General features: G+C 40.7%; 1 protein-coding gene and 1 long non-coding RNA gene across 7 annotated transcripts in view; one reads left to right on the forward strand and one right to left on the reverse strand.

Moving 5' to 3' along the window:
• LOC147033989 (uncharacterized) overlaps window positions 1-18,210 on the forward strand; it is a 73,497-nt gene extending 55,287 nt beyond the window's left edge. Inside the window, exons 2-3 of the long non-coding RNA XR_015056366.1 lie at window positions 10,811-10,867; window positions 17,970-18,210. This is a non-coding gene — a long non-coding RNA (uncharacterized LOC147033989). The remainder of the gene's footprint in view (window positions 1-10,810; window positions 10,868-17,969) is intronic.
• The window catches only part of LOC147033986 (equilibrative nucleobase transporter 1-like), a 227,815-nt gene that overhangs the window by 89,996 nt on the left and 118,046 nt on the right, over window positions 1-19,773 (reverse strand). For all 6 annotated transcript variants that reach the window (XM_085874440.1, XM_085874451.1, XM_085874460.1 and 3 more), the window contains 3 exons: window positions 17,283-17,359; window positions 11,079-11,171; window positions 8,942-9,081 (listed from right to left, as the gene is read on the reverse strand). In XM_085874440.1, coding sequence (XP_085730566.1) covers window positions 8,942-9,081; window positions 11,079-11,171; window positions 17,283-17,359 — 310 coding nt within the window. The remainder of the gene's footprint in view (window positions 1-8,941; window positions 9,082-11,078; window positions 11,172-17,282; window positions 17,360-19,773) is intronic.

Here is a 19,773-nt window from a genome sequence, read left to right on the forward strand (position 1 = left end):
ATTTTAAATTCCCAATGCCACTAACAGATATTCCTAAATTTGAGAAAAAGAATAATCTTTCTATTAATGTATATGGATTAACGGATACAAACAAAGTTCAAATATTAAAAATTTCAAACAACTATAAAAATGAAGAAACACACATTGATCTTTTATATTTTAGTGTTGGAAATAATTCACATTACACATACATCAATAATTTATCAAGATTAATCTCTTCTCAGGTATTCAGAACAGCAAACAAAATATATCCTTGTAAGCGATGTCTTAATTCATTTCATACAAAAGAACGATTAGAACAACATTCAAAATATTGTAGTAATCATAAATCAGCTGTAATTACAATGCCTAAACCTGGTGAAAAGATTTCTTTTGAAGATTATAATAAATCTATCATGCACCCATTTGTGATATACGCTGATTTTGAGTGTATCCTTAAAAAGATAAATTCTGCTTCTCCTAATCCAAAAGAATCATATACAAATAAATATCAAAAACATATTCCTTGTGGTTTCTGTTATTATATCAAATCATCTGTTGGAGAAAAGTATAACAAACTTGAACATTATAGTGGAAAAAAAGCTTCACAAGAGTTTGTAAAACGATTAGAAAAGGATTGTATAAGACTCAGTAAATTAATGAAAGAAACAAATGAACCGATGAAATTAACCAAAGAAGAAAAATTAGAATTTAGAAAGAACAATATCTGTCATATTTGTGAGGGGGAAATTAAGGAGTCTAAAGTTAGGGATCATTGTCATCTTACTGGTAAATATAGAGGTCCCGCTCATTCCTGTTGTAATCTTAATTATAAATTACCTTCTTTTATTCCAGTCTTTCTTCACAACAGCGCCAACTATGATACACATCTATTTATAAATGAACTTTCAAAAACACCAGGGAATATTTCTGCCATAACAAACACAAGTCAAAAGTATATTTCATTTACAAAAATGATATTCACAAAACCTTTAACTCGTATTAGGTTTCTAGATTCTTACAAGTTTATGGGAACACCACTAGCCTACCTCGCATCAAATCTAAGCTCCACGGACTCTTTTCCAAATCTTAATTCATTCTTTCCAAAAGAGGAAATTCTCACTAAAGAGGAAATTCAGATTAAAGAGAGAATTCAAAGTAAAGAGGAAATTCTAATTAATGAGGAAATTAATGAAGAAATTCTAACTGAAGATGAAATTATAATTATAAAGAAAATTCGAACAATGAATGAAATTCTAACTAAAGAGGAAATTCAGATTAAAGATGAAATTCTGATTAAAGAAGGAATTCTTACGAGAGAGGAAATTCAAACAAGGAATGAAATTCAAAGTAAAGAGAAAATTCTTACAAGTAAGGGAATTTATCCTTATGATTATATGGATTTATTTATGAGATTTAAAGAAACACAACTTCCTTCAAAAGAAAGTTTCTTTAATAACCTTTATGAAGAAGAGATAAGTGATAAGGAATATAAACATGCACAAGAAATATGGAAAATATTTAAGATAAAGAACCTTGGAGAATATCATGATTTATATCTAAAAACAGATGTTTTATTGTTAGCTGATGTGTTTGAAGCTTTTAGATCACTCTGTCATAATAAAAATTGTTATGGATTAGATCCTGCATACTATTTCACAGCTCCTGGTTTAGCTTGGAGTGCAATGTTGAAAATGACAAAACAAGATATAGATTTAATCAGTGATGTTGATATGCTTTTGATGATTGAGAAGTCCAAGAGAGGTGGAATATCACAAGTATGTTCAAAAAGATATGCTAAAGCAAATAATAAATATCTTCCAAATTATGATGGTGAAAAAGATAGTAATTATTTGATGTACTTTGATGCTAATAATTTGTATGGATGGGCAATGTCTCAATCTCTGCCTTATGGTAAATTAGAGTGGGTGGAAGAAAAGGATTATGAAAAGGCTTTGATGAATATTGTTATTTCTTCTCAAGAGGAATTGAATGGCGAAGAAGAAGGTTATTATTTTGAAGTTGATTTGAGGTACCCGAGTGATCTTCATAATAAGCATAAAGACCTTCCTTTTGCATGTGAGAAAGAAACCCCAAAGAAGGAATGGTTCAGTGATTATCATAAAAGTTTTAATATTAAAGGCAAATCAACAGAAAAGTTATTAACAACATTCTATGATAAAGAGGGATATGTTTTGCATCAGAGAAGCTTAAAACAGTTTTTGAGAGAAGGATTGAGAGTAGCTAAAATTCATAGAGTTTTAAAATTTAAACAAAGTCCTTGGGTGAAAAAGTATATTCAATTCAATACAGATATGAGAGCAAATACAAAAGTAAAATTTGAAGGGGACTTTTATAAATTAATGAATAATGCTGTATTTGGAAAGACTATGGAAAATGTTAGAAACAGGCAAAACATTAGATTCGCAACATCTTGGAAAGAAGCTTCGAGATTGATAAATAAACCAAGTTTTGAGAGAGAAGAGGTTTTTTCAGAGAACTTTTCTGCAATTCATATGAAAAAGGAAAGTATTGTAATGGATAAACCAATTTATATTGGAACAGCAGTTCTTGATTTATCAAAGATATTGATGTATGATTATTTGTATAATGACTTAAAGAAAGAGTATGGTGAAAATGTTTCATTGTTGTATATGGACACTGATAGTTTTATCCTAGATATAAAAACTGATGATTTTTAGAAAGATATGAAGAAAAATATTGGAGTATATGATACAAGTAATTTCAGCAAGAAGAGTGAGTTATTTTCCAAAAAGAATGAAAAGGTTATTGGGAAGTTTAATGATGAGTTGGGTGGAAAAGTAATGAGTGAGTTTATTGGATTGAGAGCAAAGGCATATGTTTATAAGTATGGTGATCAGATTGATAAGAGGTTAAAGGGAATAAAGAAATATGTAATAAAGAAATCAATAACTTTTAGAAATTATTATAATTGTTTGATGAATAAGAAAGTAGAATATAGGAAAATGAATACAATAAGAAGTTACAAACATAACATATATAGTGAAGAAGTAAATAAAAAGGCATTAGGAGCCTTTGATGATAAGAGATTTATTTTAGATAATGGAATAGATTGTGTTCCATATGGATATTGTATGATAGAGTGAATAGAATAGATTGTGTTTTAACGATCGGAAGATGGGTTAGGGTTTTTTAAGGGCAACCGCCGCGTTTTTTTGCAATATATAAATGGTCAAACCAAGTATTAATCAAGCTAAAGAGTGGAGAAAATCTCAGTCTTGGTATATAAATGGAAAACATAATGAATGTGAAAAATATCAAATAAGTCTTATTGAAAAAATAACTGAAACAAAGGTAAATAAAACAAATAAGCGAATCAATTTAAAAAGTAGTAAGTTAGAGGATGTAAAGAAAAAAATGAATATCCTTGAATGGACTGAAAACTTTGATGGTTATCAATTGAACAATGAAAAAACAATTTACTATAATCTCAAAATGATATGTGGCTCAGGAGGTGGTCAAACAAGAGCATTAAGAGAAGTTTATCATTTCGTAATGGCACAAAAGGGGTATCTTAAAAAATATAAAGATTCAAATGTTTTGTTTTTCAATATTTTAGATGGGGATTATTGTGCAAAGAAAATTAAACTATTGAAGGGATTTGAGAATGAACAAATCTTTATAGGTTCAATGAGTGAGCTAAACAATATGCATCGGTTATTTGATAAAGAGTGTCCCGAGGCTTAGACGTTTCAGATATTTCTTTCGAATCACCTTTAACAAATCACATTACCACTTTAGTACTTGAACAAATCTTTATCTTATTGCATGGATTATTTGAAAAAAAAAAGTGTCCCCAGGTTAAAAGGGGAGACAAATAAATATACCTTGGGATAAAAAGGGGGTTTATTTTTAGGGAAAAAAATATGAATCGTTGAAAATCCCCCATTCATTTACATGGGGAAAAGTGAGCCAGAACCAGTATATTCACCCTACTAATATGGCTTCTCTGAAGTCAACAAAGTTTCATCTGATATCTTGGTACAAACTGTATATAAACGCTCAGAAAAGCTCTGTAACCTTAAGTCACCAGCTTGCAACCATGTAGGCTGGGGTCTTCCTTCCATGCATGGAAGTGTCTTCCATTGTACGGAATGAATGGCTTGTATATGAAATTACTTGATGTCTTTTTGAGATAGTAGGCCTCGGCCTCTACAATACAAAACACAAACTGTTCAGCCTGACAGAGGTATGCGCTCTACCGAGTCCCATCTTCTTTGCTGTTTTGCCAAGTGTGGCTCTATGTGGGATTTTTAATTTCTTTGTTTGTATGTTCCTCTGTCACCAGGATAACTCAAAAAGTTATGGATGGATTCGGACGAAATTTGATGGACAGGTTGGGTGTGTCACAAGGCCAAATTGCTTTGAACTTTGTGATGGTCTGGGTTCAAACCCGGATATGAGAATTGTTTTTTTTTTCCACGTGATTCTTCATCATTGAGAGATAGGGTCAAAACGATGTACAATATCGCATGACATTTTTAAAAAGTTATGGACATATTTGGATGAAACTTTGTGAATAGGTTGGGTGTGTAACAATGACAAATTGGTTAGATTTTGGTGAGGATCCGGTTCGAGAATCGGATTCGAGGATTTGAAAAAGTGATTCTTCACAATCAAAATAAAGACCAATTACTGCACCGTAATCCCAAGAAGAAAGCCAGACATAACAACACACACACACACACACACACACACACACACACACACACACACACACACACACACACACACACACACACACACACACACACGCCCAATGCATCCACACACATACAGTACATACATACACATATAAATTCATGAACACATGTATTATGTACTGGTAAGTACTTACAAAAGCGATTTTATTTGAAGTTATAACCTTAACTTATAAGCAATTGACTGATTTCCCAACTGCCAGGATCAGCTGGGCATCGTTTTTCATCGAGGTTTCGATCCTTTCAGCCCAGAACCTCTCCAAACCGTGGATCCACAACCCCAGTCGCAGGTCCACGTCAGTAGATTACTCAGCATCAATGGACCCACAACCTCAAAGTTGTGTCCAGACAGGCAGTCAACACAGCAATGCAATACCTTACTCAAACTAATTTAGTTATTACTTTTATAAAAGTATTACTACATATGACGAACTTTAATCATACACCACTTTATATGGTAATATACGAAGCGATAAACACTTAACCTTGCAGACATGTCCACAACACAGCACCTCCGTCAAACCATAGACTCAAACTGTCATTAACAACAGATTTTAACATACTGCACTGCGTATCTAAGAAATCACCAATAAATTATATTAATGCTTATTTATAATGTATTTTATTAATATCATATATTTTTGGTATTTTCATCTAAATACTTCCATTATTTAATACTATATATATATATATATATATATATATATATATATATATATATATATATATATATATATATACACTGTATGTATATACTGTTGCAGGCCAGGGACCGGTGGTGAGAACGACCGCTAGGTGGGGGGAGTTACGTCGTCTCGCACCAGACTCTCGGAATTGTAGGCCGTCGCTCACGGATAACTACGTGAGGCGGCGGGTCGCTTAACCGACCATGAACACCAATACCTCCAGCGCGTAGCGTAGGGTCTTTTTGTCTAGAACCAATTTACCTAATTAACCACGCGGTGTGGTCTACCGGGGAATCACGCCTTCGGCACGTCTTGCTCGAACCGGGTCACTCTACCGACTGCAGTAGAGTTCCAACTACCGACTACCAACTCCGGTTCGAGTGCAGTCGAGCGGAACCGCCAAAGCCGTGCCGGCTAGGATGAGCAGATTAATGGGAACAAATACCCGGCTAAAACTCAGATCCGAACCATGCTGGACCAATGAAAGTAAGGACAGAAACGAACTGGGAACATTTCTACAATTGTTTTATTTACAGCAAGAAGGACACAGAGCAAACTTATCGCGGATATACAGGAGATTTACAATGATCGAAAACACTTATGCAGTTGTACTTCGCAGATGGCACCACACACACAGACACACACACAGACGAAAATAAAACCCAGGTGAATTCCAAGGAACCTCGCAGCCAGGGAGAGAGACGAGCTGGGGTCGCGGCTCGGCTGGGAACCTGCACTTTGGAGGGAGTGGTGCTCCGTGGTGCGGCACCCACCAATGGTCGTGCAGCTTGGCCCGCAGTCACACGCGTGGGGCTGGTGTCCACGGAGGAACCCAAGCGGAGCAGAGCGGAGTCCCAGGGCGGGACTCAGGGTCGCGGACAGAACCCAGCGAGAGACCTGGTCGAGGTCAGGTGTCCTCGGTCGTTATCGGAATCGACCAGACGGATCGCTCCACCAATGAAGAACGGCCATGCACCACCACCCACACACTCATGAAAAAAAACTCTCAGTCTGTCAATCCTTCTCGTACACCAAACTCAAGACTCCAGCAAAAACTCCAACGAACGCTCCAGCGAATGCAGAACTGAACTGAGCCTTTTGACTGAACTCCAACGAACGCACGTCTCAGAGGGTCCCTTCGTAGTCCATCAACCTCCCTCAGCAGGGCGTGGCCTTGGTCAAAACTGACATCACTGTCCGCCCTGATTGGACAAGGCCTCCATGGGTCCGCCCCTTCTAGGCAGGGTTTCGGCCATGCCGGGTGCCCGACCCTCCACGCGTGACTGCACTCGCCAAAAAGGTACCTCACAAAGATTTCACCTCGGAAAGCGAGAAAAAGGTACTGTGGTTCAAATAAGAGGGGAAATAAAGATTTATTACCCTAACTAAAAAAACATCGCAACGCACCCCTTCAATTTCCCACTACACACAAGGAGGGGTTCTGTCTACACATATACTTAATGGCATAACTAACTTCAGGGCACCTGTATGTTTGAATGTATACGGTTCCTAGAACCGTAACAATATATATATATATATATATATATATATATATATATATATATATATATATATATATATATATATATATATATATTGTTGCAGGCCGGGGGTCGGGTGAGAAGACCACCAGGGGAGAAGCTATCTCGGGTTCCCACCAGACTCCCCGGAATTGCAGGCCATTGCACACGGATAATTCCGTGATGCGGCGGGTCGCTAACCAACCGTGAATGCCAATAACTCAACCACATGATCTAGGTTCCTCCCGTCTAGAGGTTAATCGGGTTACCTAATTAATCACGTGACCTAATTACCAGGGGACATGCCCTCGGTACGCCTTGTCCGAACCGGATCACTTTACCGGATCAGATGCAGCCGAGCGACACTGCCAAGAACGTACCGGCTAAAAGGAACAGATCGTTGGGAATAAACTCCCGGCTAGGTTCGGATATGGACCAGATATGGACAGATAGGATTGTGTAGTGCAGCATGGTCCATGGAAGGGTAGAAGCACCTCAATGTATTTGTCAGGAAATCTGTCAGCTTAAATGTTACGTGTCACCACACGAGGAGTGGTGCGGTGTTGATTAGCTTGGGGAATTAAAATAAGTTCCCTGTACGTGATTACCCTCTGTGATTTTCCATACGTTTTTATCTTCCAAGTATGGCCATAAGCTAGGGACTGAGTCCTTTAAACAACAGGAGAAGCCCCGCCTTCCCGGGTATGGAGGTGAGGAGGCCATGCCCCAAGGACAACGAGGAGGAGCGATATGAGACAGGAGTAAGACGAGACACCCGGTGGAAAACGAACGTAGAGAGACGGGGAAGATAAGAGAGGTCACCAGGATGGAAAAGGCGTGTGTGTGTGTGCGTGGCGAGGGTGCATGTCGAGGACTGAACGAGGCGCTGCAAGCATGTGCAGAGCGCTCAGGTTCGCTCCGATTTGTTCGTGCTGGCCCGGGAGCACCTTCCCTTTGCCACTTGTGCCGTGTAGAGATGGCGCCATTTTGTTTTGGTAGATGCACGTGCCAGACGAACCTTTCCAAAACCAAATTGACGAGGGCCAGGCTGAGTACCTATCCTTTTAAAGGGGTTTTTTTTTCTTCATTGTTACCCTTTGTCTGTGTTTGTGTCTGTGTGTGCGGGGCCTTGATCATAGGAGTTGTTATTAAATTTAGTACATCATTGTCCTTAAAATCTTCGTTGTTGTCTTTGTAAATATTTGTGTTTTATCAAAGAATCCATGTCAATGAGCATGTCCGCCTCCAAGGAATAAGGACCGTTTAACCGTCCCATGAGGTTGGTCGGTGTTAACTGCCTGGCCACCACAAATTTAGGTAACTCGTGGGAATCAAATCCCAGCTCCCCTAGAACTGCTGACAGGAGTGGGATTCAAGCCCGGCCACCTTCACGCCAATACAGTATACAATATTTTGAACCTGGATTATCTGCAGAAGTCAAAAATCTAAATTGGAACTTTAAAAGCTGATCCAGCCATCCAATCACCAGAACTTGTAATTATCTTTGAAAATGACAACCATCTCAGATCGTTCACCACCATCTCACAACGTCCCCAATCCAAAACAATTATCTTTTCGAATGTCGTTAACCTGACCCAAATCCCTTCTCCTTCCAAATTTCCAGTTTTCCCTCCTCAGAGTTTCTTTCTTCCTGTATCCATCTTGTCAACCCCATGTATCTTCTCCTGCCCCCCATTCCTCCCCTCACCCATTGTTTGTCTCCCTCCCTCTGTCTTAGCCTTTGGCTTTGCTTTTAGTTTTTCCTACCCTCTTTGCTGTTCCTTTTGGCCTGTTGCATACTGATCTGTTCAGTTTACTAATACTGGCTCTTTCACGATGCTCAACCATGTGTGCGAGAAACTCTCAAGCTATTTGATGCAAAACGAAGAAGTGGATGAATTAAAACTCAATTCCATCCCTCCATTCATACAATTTCAACATTTCATTCAAGCAATCTGCACCAATCCCCAAAATAGATGGAACTTGGACTTCCACTCTGGTCCCAGATACTCACCCGTAGCGGTATCCTGGTGGTGCAGGTAAAGGGATGTGGTAGCGAGGTAGTAGTACTAGACATCGTATAATCAGTAATGGGAAGGCGAGGCTGATGGCCGCAAAGCAATATTGAAGAGGTATACCAGCCTGCCACAGAAACTAAAACACAAACATTTGCATAGTTTATCCGAATGACATCATATACCAGTCACTGTTATAGGTTTTGGGTTTCACTTTTTACTCTTTGCAGCAATAAAAGCTACAACATGATGGAAGCCCAAGCTCTTGACACAGTGTTGGAGCACTCACAACAATTCGTAACCATTTACATGGCCAAGAAAGAATCTTGGACAGATCACAATTCCATTGCAGGGTGGAGAAATGTCTGCTGGGCAGACATGGCAATGGAAACCGCACAAGTGAAAGCAATGCAACAATACATTATCCATCCATCCATTGGGACCATACTCTGTGCAGAGCGTTGGTGCTGCCGAGAGTCTCCTCTGTTATTGGGCACAATCCTGGACAGGCCACCACTCCGACACAGGATACCAGCAATCTGGCACTTATTTGGCCGACCTCGGAAGAATGATAGGCAGTCAACCCCACCTGGTATTAATTCAACAGTCAAGCAGGATTTGAACTCAGGATCCTGGATTCCAAGCCCACCACCCTAACCATTAAGCCAATACCAGGCATTGACATTACCCACTCCACAATCAAGGTGCTCATATGAACATGGAGAGCAGTAAATAGCTATTGTTTACTTCCTATTTAATTTCAATGGTCCATAAGTTAGGCTCAAACAAACAAACTATTTTGGTTTTGCTTTCATGCTTACTGCTCCTGGAACTCCACTCTGTACTGAACTCCCTTCTCCATCCTACTCTCTGACCAAACTACTCCACCACTTCTCTGGTCCACCAATCATCTCCTCTCCTCTTCTCAATCCAGATATCACCCTGTTCGCTCCTTTCCAGCTGATCCAATTTGGATCTCCTTTCCAGCCGACTGACTGTCTTTCCGCTGAAATCTCCTTTCCAGCTTAAATCTCCTTCACAGCTAAAATCTCCTTTCCAGCCGAAAGCTACTTTCCAGCCAACTGACTGTCTGGACACAACTGTGAGGTTGTAGGTCCATTGATGTTGAGTAATCTACTGATGTGGACCTGCGACCGGGGTTGTGGATCCACCGTTTGGAGAGGTTCTGGGCTGAAAGGATCAAAACCACAATGAAAAACGGTGCCCAGCTAATGATCTGGGCAGTTAGGAAATCAGTCAATTGCTTATGAGTTAAGGTTATAACTTCAAATAAAATATCTTTTGGAAGTAGTTGCCAGTTGTGTGTGCGTGTGTGTGTCTGTGTTTTGATATGTCTGGCTTCCTTCTTTGGACTACAGGGCAGTAATTGGTCTTTATTTTGATTTTGATTACCTCACCCACTCCCCACCCACAATTACACTCAGCCAGACACTCAATACCCATTTCCCTCTTACGTTTCCCTTTACCCAAGAGTCTTTTGACCAACATCTTATATATTATTTCCGAGTTTGTGGTTTCGTGTCGCGCTATCTTCAACTTTGTTCTGCGCTCGAGTAACGTGATATTCGGCTTACATTACCTCAAAGACCATATGAGGTGTATGGTACAAAAAAAGTAAATAAAATGGTTCTGAAACAGTGAAATCGTATTCCACTTACTGCATTAAAGTAAAATTACGACTGATACTCTGCATCAGTTCCTTTCTCAAACACACCCACCCCAACATGTCGCGCAGAGCGCGGGTTATGCTAGTATTGATAAAAGGAATGTCTTACTATGAAACAGGGTGACCTAGTTGATAACACTGCAACTTTTACCATGATTATGTCATTCTCTCTTTCACCCAGTGGACACGTATTGCAGTTTGAGTTCCTTTGCCTAATGTTTATCAGCTAACCCAGTAGGTGAGTTGCCAAATGTCTTCCCTCGATTCTTTGGAATGTCAACTTATGTATAAGAAGAATTGCTTCAGTTTCTGTTTCAGTGAAGTCCATTCGAATGTTTCAGTCAATCATTCAATGTTCTCCCTCCGTATATACGAAATTAAAGATTCTCCTTTGGTATGCTGATCCAACTTGTGGAAATTGAGTTATTTTCCACCAAACCACCAAATACCTTAATGAGGATGGCGATGGAGGGGGAGGAATCAAAAGCCCCATTACATGCAGTAATGAATGTTGCTTGATAGCGAGGAAACAGGTTTCCAACCTGCGCGCACACACACACACACACACACACACACACACACACACACACACACACACACACACACACACACACACACACACACACACACACACACACACACACTGAACAATACAGAAACAATTCAAAAGACCATCAAATCACAGTTGACTTATTTTTCTACAACGAATAAGTGTTGCAGTCACAAATGCAAATACAGACAAACCTGCAATGAGGAACACCTATTTTGAAATATTGTGAAGGAAATGCTCAATTGTGGTGAGATAATTTTTTAATGTGGTTCAAAATTTATTTTTATTAATGTGTTTAGAGTAGCTGTTGAGTCAATTAAAAAATGACTCCATCCAAATCTCTGCTGTTAAGTAAACAACTAAAACATGTACCAACTTTTAATCACTCATCTCAACTCTCTCTCCTCCTCATATATAGCGATTTCAATTGTCTCCAAGTCTATACTCGGTCTTTAAAAGACACTCTAACATGTGTTCCTGAACCTGTCCGAGTGGGAAGCAAAGCTGTACACATGTGTTTGTGGCGTTTAAATGCCATGATGCATTTATTGGGTCAGAAGGGCCATGTATATATATATATATATATATATATATATATATATATATATATATATATATATATATATATACATACATATATATATATATACATACATATATATATACATATATATACATACATATATATATACATATATATACATACATATATATATATACATACATATATATATATATATATATATATTTATATATTGTTGCGGTTCTGGAAACCGCATCCCTCCAATACCAACCAATAGCAGCCAACATACAGTGGTCCCCAGTCAGTTATTTCATTTATGTACGTTCAGATAGTCCCTTCTTTCTTGTGTAGTGGGTCGAACGGACAGTGCGTTGTGTAAATCTCATAGCGAGGTCTGATTGAACCTCTGAACTTCATTCCTATTCTTTTTTCTCTATTACTGAGGTAAATCCAAGCAAGCAGTCCTCACTTGAGCCAGCAGGTGCTACACTCGGACATCCATCTGTAAAAACCACAGGCGCTCCCTTCAAGTAAGAATGCGTCCTCACAGAAGACCAAGGGCAGCAGCAGAAGCCAACAATAAATGCCAGTGCTGCATGGAGTGTGGGTGCCCCACATCGACGACCCCCCCCCACCCACTGTTTAGGCGATCAGAGGCAAAGCCAATACACCAAATGCTAACAACATACAGTGTGCACGTGGTGCACTCTTCTTCAATTCGAATCTCCATTAATAAATATATCTGTTCCTTTTCAGTCTGAATCTCCATCCAATAATTATATCCAATCCCTTCCCTCAATTCCCTGACACAGATCAGGGCTGGCACCGTGCAAACGACACCGCCTTTGATAAATGGCGGACCTGCGCGCACTGTACGGGGCATGCTCGATGACGGACGGACACACGCACTGACCACGTGTACAATGGCAGACTCGAGCGCAGCCCGTGATACTTTTTCATCGCACAGAATGGGGCACGAATAACACACATCTTTGGTGGGCTCTTCCCTCTTCCCACCCCAGTCCCTCCCTTCACGCCTGACAGTCGCATCTCATTCTCTGGACCAACGCCAGCTGCACGAAGTGCCACAAAGCAAGAGACAACACTCCAGCTGTCAGGGAGGTATCGCCCAGTGGAGTATTCCCCTAAAACGCACTGTCAAAAGCAGTCAATATATAAATAAAGAAAGACCCACCCACATCTCTCACCTGTGAAGGAAGGGAATTGTGAACGTCTTTATTGTTGTTGAGGAACTCCAGGAAGGGTTTGGAACAGCGTAGCGCTTACCTTGAGTAGGTCTTCTTGGGTTGCTTTACGCAGCTTCTTCAGCTAGAGAAGTGTGGGAGGGGTCAATTAATTATATAATCCTAGCCACCTGAGTTTAATTGATTAGGTGAGAGCTGATTGGCCATTCCCTCCTTTCACAGGTGAGAGATGTGGGTAGGTCTTTCTTTATTTGTGTTATTGTTGCGGTTCTGAAAAACACGACTTAAAGGCAATGGCACCCAACATACAGTGATCCCCAGGCAATTATTTCGTGAGTATTCGTGCAGTCAGACCTACCCCTCATGTGTAATGGGTTAACGGGAAGAAGTGCGTTGCGTGGGTCTTATAGCTAGGTCTAATTATATCTCCACCTTCTTTTCAGTCCTAATTTACATCCAACCCTTTCCTTTTATCCATGAAAGAAATTGAAGCAGGAACTGCACCCAGACGGCCGCCTGTGAAAATCACGATGAGAAACTCTCCACCACAAGACTGTACGGGACGCGCCCTTTCATTCGAATCTGAATCTAATAATTATATCTATCTTCTTTTCAGTCCTGATTTGCATCCACCCCTTTCCTTCAATCCATGATACAAAGTGAAGCAGGCGCAAATGCACGATAACAGATATGCGCGCAGCCACTAGATAATCACAACCGTACTGTAGGGACGCGCATGGCGCACATCTGCATTCGGGTCTGCACGCTGATTTACAGCATCTCACCATCGACCTTCGCTCGCCACCTCGGCCACCAATATCTCCCGCAAACGGCAGCGGTCATCACGCACCTCCTCGCACCTCTGCCTCAATGTAGTCACCACCAAGCAGAGGTGTGCTGCACAGGTCAGACCGCTCGGGAGCGTGGCATGCGGATGGAACAAACGCATTGACCAGCGCCAACCACAGAGCGCCAGGGGGTGCCCGAACGGGTATGCGGGACCGACGCGACCCTCGGCCAGTCGCCGCTAGGCATGCTGCATGGCCTAGACCGCTCGGGCCGTGTGGTGTGCGGATGGAACAAGCGCATTGACCCAGCCAACCAGAGAGCACCGGGGGGTGCCCAAATGGGCACGCGGGACCGACGCGACCCTCGGCCAATCGCCGGAACACGGCCCGAGAGTACAGTGCAGGGCGATTCATGTCACGGTGTTCGGTGCAAGGCAATTCCGCGGCTAGGCCACGTTGCGCCGGGTGTACGAATGGGACCACTTCCAGCCATAGGAGCCTGGTAGTGTGGGGCTGGGGCCCAATAGGAGCGCACAATTCGGGTGACAACGCATTGCTTCGGGTCGAAACCCAACCCTACACCACAGGGCTTATAAAAGGCGGATCGCAAAGCCGTTGGCTCTCTCGATCTCCGCCTCGCCTGCTGACTCCACCTGCCTTGCCTGCTGGATCCGCCCACTTCTCTCTCTCAATTTCCGCCTTGCCTGCTGGCATCCGCCCGCCTTACTCTCCAGCTGACTCCACCATCCTTGCCTGCTGGCGTCTGCCAAAACACCGCCCGCCTTACTCGCCTGCTGGGTCCGCCCACTCTGCCAGCTTTCCTTGATCTGATCTGATTCTGCATCTGATCCCGCAAGGTGACCCAGTTTGAACAAGGCATACTGAGGGCGTGTCCCCCGGTAATTAGATTATGTGACTATTATAGGTAACCGGTTAGCATTATGCAGAGGACGCTCGGGCACGTGGTTGAGTTATTGGCGTTCACGATCGATGAGCTACACGCCACGTCACGGAGTTATCCGTGTGCGATGGCCTGTGGTTCCGGAGAGTCTGGTGGGAACCCAAGCGTTCCCCCCTTGTGGTCATCTCGCCCTGACCCCGGGTCTGCGACAATATATTCACTGCAGCTGCTAATTGTATAAACAGGAAATGGTAAGAAATCAACACCTTTAAGTCTCATCCAGGAATATTTGTTCTATTTCCGTGAATCCGATTTTCATTCAGGAACAGAATAATTATGATGAACCATTTTGAAATTTCCATTCTTTCATCTATATGCTGAAATTATATTTAAAAGACGATTTCAATCAGATTTTGTGCGAACACGTCAGGTTAAAAGTGCCCGGTGAGCAGAACCGAGTCAGTATAATATCTCTATCTCTATCTCTCTCTCTCTCTCTCTTTCACACACACACACACACACACACACACACACACACACACACACACACACACACACACACACACACACACACACACACACACACACACACACACACACACACACACACTTTATAAATGTGTATGTATTAAGTCACACTTGCTTGACGGGAACTCAAATTCCCAAGAGACTCCAGCTGAAAACATACAGGGTGCCGTTGTCAATTAAAACGCCCATCAAAAAAACCATACCAAACGCTGAGCTTGAATTTAGATACTCAATGTGTTCATGGGCAACATTTCAAGGAGTACTACACCACGAGCCTCAAATTAAAACCACCTCATTACATAGCCCTTTAATGGGGTCATTATAGCGAACGCAGTGAGCTTCATACTTAACGCGTGCACGTGAGAGAATAGGAAACAACAACAACAACAACAACAACACAATACCCCCTGGCTATTTGGAATCCGTGTCGTTAGCTATGACCTTTTGCTTCCGGTTGTTGTTAAATGCTGTGCGGTGTATAAACACGATTGGATTTTATTTCTGTCTTGTGAATATTACTTAACGCGTGCACATGAGAGAATAGGAAACAACAAAAACAACACAATACCCTGGCAATAGTGAATCCGTGTCGTTGGCTATGACCCTTTTGCTTCCTTTTTTTTTGCTTCTGTTTTTTGTCATGGGGAATGATGCATGCCGGGAGATCATGACCGGAAGTGTTTATTTATTTATTCAATTATCTTTTTCCCCAAAGTGAATTTTATACTTCTGAAAGTGATTTTTTTCATGACAGGAAGTGTTTATTTTGTATTTAACATTATCGGGAGTGATTTTGAAATTCTTTCCGGAACTTATATTTTCTTTTATTCTTGACCAGAAGTGATTGTTTACTTATTTATTTATTCTATTATTTTTCCCCAAAGTTAATTTTAATAAAGATATCTCCCACATCATCAAAAAATAATTTTTAACCGTGATTTACATTATTTGATCGCTGATCCCGAATCCAGGCCGAAGTAACCGGAAATTGCGTCAAAATCATAAGGTGTGCGGCGCTTTCATGTACCACGGTATAGTTGGCAAGTATACAGTTATGAACAAGTTATAGGTAAGTCAGAAGCGAATGTAAGAAGAATTCTACGTTCGCTTCTAGGCTTTGCCTATTCCATATTATAAGTTGCACAACAATGCAGCAGTTGAAGTGATAAAAAACAAGGAAAAAAAAGACAGAAAATGTCATAGCCCCCGTTGTTTTATTAATTTTTCTGGACGGAGTTAACGGGCTCGACCATATTTACGAACAACAAAAATTGCCACCAGTCTATCAGTCAGCAATCTTTGATCAGATCGCAAAATATAGTTTTAGGTTCAAATATATGCCAAGGTGCACTGTGCTTGTGCCACATTTGAACAAAATCAGACCAAGCATGTCCGAATAATAGTTGGGGACACGTATAAGTAACAAAATGGCCGCCAGTTGGCCATTCCAGATGTGATCTCGAAAAAAAAGATGATGTGCTTATGTAAGCCATCATTCTTTATCTGTGTGGTAAGTTTGAACAGGATCGGTAAATGCCTGTCCGAGAAATGGTTGAGGACGTGTTCGATACTGGGTTATTTTTTTACAACTAAAATGGTTACCAGTTTACCAGTCAACAATCTTTGACCAGATCACAAAATAAAGAAGAGAGATGCACGTATATGCTATTATGTACTGTGTTTGTGCCAAGATTGAACAAAATTGGACCATGCATGTCTGAGATATGGTTGAGGACACATTTATGTAACAAAATGGCCACCATTCAGCCATCTTGGATTTGATCTCAAAAAATGACGCGTTTATGTAAACCATCATTCATTATATTTGCGTGCCAAGTTTTAACAACATCAGTAATTGGATGTACGAGAAATGGTTGAGGACGTATTCAACATCGGGCTGTTTTTTTTAAAACAACTAGAATGGCTGCCAGTCAGCCATCTTTTATCACATGGCAAAACAAAAAGATGTGCTTATGTATACGGTCATGTATTGTCATGGTGCCAAATACGAACATAATTGGTCCATACATGTCTGAGGTATGGTTGCGGACACATGCATGCACGGACACGAAAAGCGAAACCAAATACATAAGCCCCCTTTTTGGACTAATTCCAACAGGGGCTAATAATGAATAGGCAGTCAAAAAGAAAGGAAAACCTGTAAATTTGTCATCAGCATCATAGCTCCACCAACAGCAATTCCAATCGTTCCTGGGTACACAAGTTCTGAAACACCTGGAGGGGGGTTGAAGGCAGAGAAGAGGGATAGCCCAACTTACAAGAGAGATATGAGAATAAGATGTAGATACATTTTTATCATAATAATAATTTTTTAATCATTTTTATCATAGCATATCATTTATCAAATAAACAAATTGATGATAGTTAAAACTTGGTATTAAAATGAAATATTAAACCTGAAATGAAATGTACTCAAATATAATATGATTCTTTTTGAAGTATGTATCCATTTGGAATTAACATAATTATATTTCTCCTTTGTATGGAACGATCACCTGTATATTAAAAGTGTAAACATGTTGAACTTTGCCAGTACGTTGAATATAAGAAGAATTACCAATCATTTCATAATTATCTAAAGGAATTTCATATATAATTCACAAACAAGTTAGAATGTGGATTTAAGAAGGAATCCAGATGTATTCACCAAGCTCTAGTTGCTTCAAGATAATATATCTTCCCAGTTTTGGGATGGAAACTGTATTAATATAATGACCATTAGAGTTGGCGTTTGATGTCATTCTAGCATTCTGTGCGATTTTTTTGTTTTAAGAAAGGAGTAACATGTCTGGATTTGAAACATATGTTACAACCATTCAACCAGGTCAAGCTGGGGCTGTATAGAGACTCGAAGATAAGCTTTGCCTGGAAGATGTCAAGACCAGACAAGTTGGCACCAAGCCAAAAACGGTCTTACTCAAACTATATAAAGACTAAGATTCTCCATTTGTATTTGAGATTTCTGGAATGTGTTTGTTCAGAACCTCCTATGCACGCATATTAAATGTGTCTTGTATGTGAATAAATGTTCTAAGTTGTACTGAAGTTGTGTAACTGTATCTACAAAGAGCAATCATAAATAAATCAAATCTTTGACAAGAAGACTGTGTTTTGCCTTGTCAGTAAACTTTTGCTTTTCTTTACTGATATAGGAGTACTAGTAGTATCAAAATGAGAGATCTGGTGCAGTCGCCATTTTATATTGAAGTGAATGGCGATTGAGGAAAAAAACATTCACCATGTCCACGAAAATATCTTGCCGATTTCTCCTTCAGGGATAGCCACAAGTTTATTTTTTCAGAAATAACAAAGTTGTCTATTTGTCCCTAGGTGAGTTCACGAAGGGAACAAGCCCAGGCCTTTTGACTAATAATTAATATTCTATCTGTCGATTTGCCCCAAGGTGAGTCCCCGAATTGAACGAGCACCGGGCCTTTTGACTGTAAATTTTGTTCCGTCCACAAGTCTCATCTGTTTAATAAGTTCATTTTTAGCTCACCTGGACTTTAGTCAGGTGAGCTTATGCGATCGAGCAGTTTCTGTAGGTGAGTCAGTGAGTCAGTCATTATCGCTTGAACCAAACACGATTTTGATGAAACTTGGCCACAAGCTTCATACTTGATGCCTAATGAGGGTGTATTGACTGCATTCAAATCTGTGTTCATGATGTGGGGGAGATTTATCCCCCTCCCCCCAATAGGTATTTGCTCTCTTCTCCGAAAATGCACACACAATTTCGATGAAACTTGACCACAACATTCATCACCCATGATGAACCAAAGTGTATCCACCACATCAAAATCTGCGCTCACTGGGGGTCTACAGATTGTGAGGGGTGAGTGTTGAACCTCAACAAAATAGGTATTCCCTGTCTCCTCCGAAACGACACACATGATTTTTCTGAAACTTCACCACAACCTTCACCCCCCCCCCCCTTGATGTACCACAGTTTGTTAACGGCATTAAAAAATTCACGCTCGAAGGGGGTCTGTGGGGGGTTTGAGTGACTGTTGCTCCTGATTCAGGGCAGATGGTCCTGTTTTTGAATTCCGATATTTTGGATATATCTGATCATGAATCTGATCAAATACAAACCCGATAATTAATTGCTCGTAAATCATCAATGAATCTAAAGATGTCTCCACACCTTCATGTAGTTATTAATGTATTTTTATTATAAAGTGGGTCCATGGGGGGGGGGGCATTCACACACAAAAACACACAATTTTGATGAAACTTGACCACAACGTTCAGGTCAGGTCAGGTATGGGAGCATGTGCCAGAACAGCGCGTCGCTGCGTCCACTTTCCACCGGACGCAGTCTCCATCTCAGATCCTTGGTCAGAGTCCAAGTCTCGCATCCAAAGAGCAAGACTGGAAGCACCAAGGACCTGAAGACTCAGACTTTCATCCTCCCGCACAGGTACCGGCAGTGCCACACCACATGATCCAGTGAATCCATAGACCCGGACGTCAATTGACCTGTGACTCACAGCCAGCAGAGACATGAACATCACTGCCAAGGTAAGTGAATCTCTCCACGACCTCAACTTCCTCACCACAAACAGACACAGACAGGACAGCAGCATCCAAGATGTCATTGAAAGCCTGGACCTTAGTTTTGACCC

This window comes from Eptatretus burgeri, chromosome 1 (assembly GCF_056783735.1).
Source record: "Eptatretus burgeri isolate ZD-2024b chromosome 1, Ebu_testis_v1, whole genome shotgun sequence".
Classification (NCBI taxonomy): Eukaryota; Metazoa; Chordata; class Myxini; order Myxiniformes; family Myxinidae; genus Eptatretus; species Eptatretus burgeri.